Source organism: Lycium barbarum, chromosome 7 (assembly GCF_019175385.1).
Source record: "Lycium barbarum isolate Lr01 chromosome 7, ASM1917538v2, whole genome shotgun sequence".
NCBI lineage: Eukaryota > Viridiplantae > Streptophyta > Magnoliopsida > Solanales > Solanaceae > Lycium > Lycium barbarum.
The window spans coordinates 129,569,820-129,575,527 of NC_083343.1; the positions used below are offsets into that span (position 1 = coordinate 129,569,820).

General features: G+C 34.8%; 1 protein-coding gene across 1 annotated transcript; it reads left to right on the forward strand.

Annotated features, from left to right (window-relative positions):
* The first annotated feature begins 339 nt into the window (after positions 1–339).
* On the forward strand, positions 340–5,022 carry LOC132604394 (adenosylhomocysteinase). The gene is made up of 3 exons (XM_060317889.1): positions 340–786; positions 2,744–3,109; positions 3,967–5,022. Exons 1-3 carry the CDS (start codon positions 442–444, stop codon positions 4,711–4,713), a joined length of 1,458 nt encoding a protein of 485 aa, XP_060173872.1. The 5' UTR covers positions 340–441; the 3' UTR covers positions 4,714–5,022.
* Positions 5,023–5,708: the final 686 nt, after the last annotated feature.

Sequence of the window (5,708 nt, forward strand, 5' to 3'; positions counted from 1 at the left end):
TGAAATCATCTTTGTTTAAGTGTATTTTACCTCCAAAATGAGACTTCCAGCATAAATTTAAAAATTTAATCGAACCCAATACAAATACCGAACAACAAAATAGAAAATCATAAAAAAAAAAAAAGGAAAAAGTTTAGTGGTTGAACCATGAGTCCTAATCACCTAAAACTCTAATTCTTCTCCATTATTTGCGGGTCACCCCACAATACAAAACATATATCCAAATAATTTTTAACATTCTTTTGACCAAACCCTAAGATTTGACCAAACCCCCAAACAAATCTCAACCGTCCATTTCCATCTTTCAAACCCTATTTATACTCCCTACCCCTCCTTCATTTCCTCTGTGCCACTCTTCTTCTTTCAAGAAACCCAAAGAAGAGAGTAAAAACTTAGTTTTCTCTCAAATTCTTCATTTTTTTCACTATACTCGCTTTACCAATGGCTTTACTTGTCGAGAAGACAACCTCAGGCCGCGAGTACAAGGTTAAAGACATGTCTCAAGCTGATTTTGGACGTCTCGAAATCGAGTTAGCTGAAGTAGAAATGCCAGGTTTAATGGCATGTAGAACTGAATTTGGACCAATGCAACCATTTAAAGGTGCTAAGATTACTGGGAGTTTACATATGACTATACAAACTGCTGTTTTAATTGAAACATTAACTGCATTGGGTGCTGAAGTTAGATGGTGTTCTTGTAATATATTTTCAACACAAGATCATGCTGCTGCTGCTATTGCACGTGATAGTGCTGCTGTTTTTGCATGGAAGGGTGAGACTTTGCAGGTATAAAATGTACTATAATTTTATCAAAATAAATTAAATAATACTCCATCTGTTTCAATTTACATGAGGGTATTTGACTGAGTACGAAGTTTACAAGCTAGAAATCATTTCATTAGGGTAAAATGAGAATTTTAGAGTTAAATTGTTGATAAATATAGAAAAGTGTTATTGTTTTTGGGACTGACTGGAAAGTAAAGAGTGTGATATAAATTGGGACGGAGAGAGTAGTAAAGTCTGATTTTAGTCCTTATGATATTCCATTAAGCACATTTAACATTCAATTAATTCAAATATGCACACTTGGTCGTTTATGTAGGAAATACTTTATTTTTAGACTAATTTTGATGGAGTAACTTTTCACATGGCAGGTTTATCACTAGATAAAAGGGTATTTGGGTACATCGTGCATATCTTTTGTTTCCGACCACAAGATTTAAAAGTTTTCTCTATTTTTTAAATTTCATGTCAAGTCAAAAGTAGACAAACAAATTGAAACGGAGGAAATAACACTTTTGCTCCCTTAGTTATTACTCCATCTTTTTCAATTTGTTTGTCTAGTTTTGACTTGACACGGAGTTTAAAAAAGTAGAGACTTTTGAATATTTGGTTGTTAACTAAAGATAGGTAAAATTCACCAAATTATCCTTTAATCTTTTTGTCTTAAATATGTCATGTGGAAAGTTACAACTAAAGAGTCCTAAAAAATGAAAGAGACATTCATTTTGAAACAGACTAAAAATGAAAGTAAGACAAACAAATTGAAACAGGGAAGTCATATAAATTCTGATTTTTAGTCCTTAAAATATCTCACTAAGTACATTTAGAGCCTGTTTGTATGGGCTTATGCCTATAAGCTGTTTGCAGCCTATAAGTTAAAAAAAATAAGTTGGGTAGTCTAACTTATTTTTTTTTTGGCTTATAAGCTATTTTCAGCTTATAAGCTGCTTTAGATAAGCTAAGTCAAATGGGCCCAATTATTTTTTTGAGCTTATTTTAAGCACAAAATGACTTTAAGCTGGCCAGTCAAACACTCAAAAAAACTAAAAACAGCTTATAAGCAACTTGTAAGCAACTTATAAGCCAATCCAAACGGGCTCTTAACCTGCAGTTACTTGAAATGAGCATTTTTGATCTCTTAGCTTTTGAATATATCGATTAATCGGTTCACTATTTAATTACCCGTGTTTTGTTGTAAACTTGTAATGTAACTCCATATTTGAAGGTTATGTACTTCTAAAAATAGTCTAATTATAACAGATTTCCTACATAAAAGACCAAATGCACATACTTTGATTAATTGAAGCTTAAATCAAGTCATATATCACAAGGACCAAAATCAGATTTACTATTAACTGAGGGACCAAAACTGATGTTATCCCAATTAAAAATGGATAATCTTTTTCTGTTTTAATTGTGGGTGGTAGGTGAATGATAAGAAATCAAATGTTTTATTGTGTTAACAGGTGCTTTTACAGGGTATACCCTGTAGAGTACTCAATTTTTACAGGGTATACCATGTAGAGTACTCAATTTTTTTTTCTCATTAAGTTAACATTACTTTTAGGCTCAGTCCATAGTGTTCTCCCTGATGTTAATCCCGAAATCCCTTTAATAACATCACACAACTTGATTCATCAAGGTAATTATAATATTATAATGATGGATAAAGTTAATGACTATTATTATAAATAAATCTATACTTATAAATTGACAAAACTTTATTAATGGTGACTTTACTGTTATAGTGTATTTTAGTGACTTTATTGTTTATACTTTTAAGTTATGTTGCTCGGACTCTCCAAAAATGATGTCGCACCCGTGTCGGATCCTTCAAAAATGCACTACTTTGGAGGATCCAACACGCACCCGTGTCCATTTTTGAAGAGTCCGAGTAACATAGCTTTTAACTTGAGATGAATAATTTTGCGACTATAATTTGCTTTTAATGACTTTGCAGGAATACTGGTGGTGTACTGAGAGGGCACTTGATTGGGGTCCAGGTGGTGGGCCCGACCTGATCGTCGATGATGGTGGCGATGCTACGCTTTTGATTCATGAAGGTGTAAAAGCTGAAGAGGAATATGCTAAGTCTGGGAAGTTGCCTGATCCTAGTTCGACCGATAATGCTGAGTTTCAGCTTGTGCTTACTATTATTAGGGACGGGTTGAAAACTGATCCTTTAAAGTATACAAAGATGAAGGAGAGACTTGTTGGTGTTTCGGAAGAGACTACTACTGGTGTTAAGAGATTATATCAAATGCAGGCTAATGGAACTTTGCTTTTCCCTGCTATTAATGTCAATGACTCTGTCACCAAGAGCAAGGTATATTTTCGATACTTCTCTGTTTTGGGTTCATTATATCTATAGTTATTCTTGATTTTCTGTCTGGCTCTATATTTTTTGGTCAGTGGAAAATGTATATATGTTTGTTGAGATTTAGATCTAATATGCATATTTGACACTGAATTGGATATTAGAGGTTAATTCTGCTTTAGTTTCATGTTTAGTTGGATCTTTATTCATTTGGGATGTGGGAGAAATAAATGTTTTTCATTTTTAAGGGGCAAAATTGAAGTGGTTGTTTACTTAGGGAGAAATATTTCATAGCTTGAAGTAAACATTTTTCGAAGTATAGTATTCTAATTTTCTGCTATAGTTTGAATGATCACATATAATAAAGGTGCCGCTTGATTTAGTGAAATGTGTTGGTACTATTTGATAGCTAGTACATCTTTGCTAGCAAAACGTATGATACAAACTCTTTGCAGGAAGCTTTTCTGTTTGCTTGGTCTAGCAGTATAGTTTGATGTAATAGTTTTTCAAATCTTTAACTCGTTCTGCAAGTGGAAGAAATGATTTGTGCTTCATTTGCTAGGCAAGGTTGATTACCCCTTATTTAGAGAAATAGTTTATAGCTTGAAATGGCCATTTTTCCAATTATAGTAGTCTTGTTTTCTTTTGCACCTTCTATAATTACATACAATGAGAATCGCAAATTGATTTAGTAAGATGTGTTATTCAATAGATCTATGATACAAACTATTCGTGGCATCAGCATGATTTTGTCATTAGTTGTAGATGCCTGATGTATTAGATCTTTGTTTAGCTATAATCCAAGCTTATATATAACTGTCAAGCTAATTGACTGATGAATTTTTGTTACCTTGGTGTGTACTCAGTTTGACAACTTGTATGGATGCCGCCACTCACTGCCTGATGGTCTCATGAGGGCTACTGATGTTATGATTGCCGGAAAGGTTGCCCTTGTTGCTGGTTATGGAGATGTCGGAAAGGGTTGTGCTGCTGCCTTGAAACAAGCAGGTGCCCGTGTGATCGTAACTGAGATTGACCCAATCTGTGCTCTCCAGGCTACCATGGAAGGCCTGCAAGTTCTTCCCCTCGAGGACGTCGTTTCCGACATCGATATCTTTGTCACCACAACTGGTAACAAGGACATCATCATGGTTGACCACATGAGAAAAATGAAGAACAACGCCATTGTTTGCAACATTGGCCACTTTGACAACGAAATCGACATGCTCGGTCTCGAGACTTTCCCTGGAGTGAAGAGAATTACGATCAAGCCCCAAACCGACAGGTGGGTTTTCCCCGACACCAACAGTGGCATCATTGTCTTGGCCGAGGGTCGTCTCATGAACTTGGGATGCGCCACTGGACACCCCAGTTTTGTCATGTCGTGCTCGTTCACGAACCAAGTCATTGCTCAGCTTGAGTTGTGGAAAGAGAAGGCGAGTGGAAAGTATGAGAAGAAGGTGTACGTCTTGCCAAAGCACCTCGACGAGAAGGTGGCTGCCCTTCATCTAGGAAAGCTCGGAGCTAAGCTTACTAAGCTCTCCAAGGACCAAGCTGATTACATTAGTGTACCGGTTGAGGGTCCTTACAAGCCTGCTCACTACAGGTACTGAGGAAAGACAAAACGAGACTGGAAAACACAAACACAATCTTATGGCATGGTGTCTTCTCTTTTTAATACTTTGATTCTGTTCTGTTGGGGTTATTTTGGTGGGGTTTTGGAATATTTGCTGGAAATGAAATGGTCTTATTTGAAGGAAGACCAAAATGTGTTGATAAATGTTTGAATATGGAGGTGGTGTAATATGATGTTATAGCTACTGGATTCCATTTTGTTTTGTTTTATGACTTTCTTTGAAGATATTGATGTACCACTTGCCATATTCAGTGAATTGCAGTTTTTATCCATACAAATTTTAGTATGTCTCTGAGGTATTGTACCATGTGTTTAGTGTTTTTGTACTTTGTTGGGTTAAAATTATTCTACATCATCATTTCCTCTAACTTTGTGTTTTGCAAAAGATAATCTTGTTTCTGTAGGAAAATAAAGTTAAAGATTGTTCTACATTTCGTCTTAACTGTGTGTTGGAGACGAAAGTTCAAATCTTGTTTCTCTAGAAAAAGTATATTATTATTGTCACCATGAGAAAGAATCTTTGGTTTTGAGAGGGGACAAAGAGCCCATAAGTTGCTTATAAGCTGTTTTCAGCTTTTTTGAATGTTTGACTGGCCAGCTTAAAGTCATTTTGTGCTTAAAATAAGCTTAAAAAAATAATTGAGCCCATTTGACTTAGTTTATGTAAAGCAGTAAGCAAAAAAAAAAAAGTTAAGACTACCTCAACTTTTTTTCTTTTAGCTTATAGGCATAAGCCCATCCAAACAGGCTCAAAGTAAATATTTAACCAGCATTCCCGCATTTTTATCAAACTAATTAGTAATAATTAATATAAGACAAATGTCCTATATAAATTTTTATAACTTAAGTTATGTTTAAGTGTAGATTATTTGATTTGATGTAAATATCGAATGTGTTACGAGGAAAAATAATTTTCTCTAGTTTCTTGCCCTTTCAAGTTTTAGGCTAAATAAAGAAAAATAAATCTTTTTA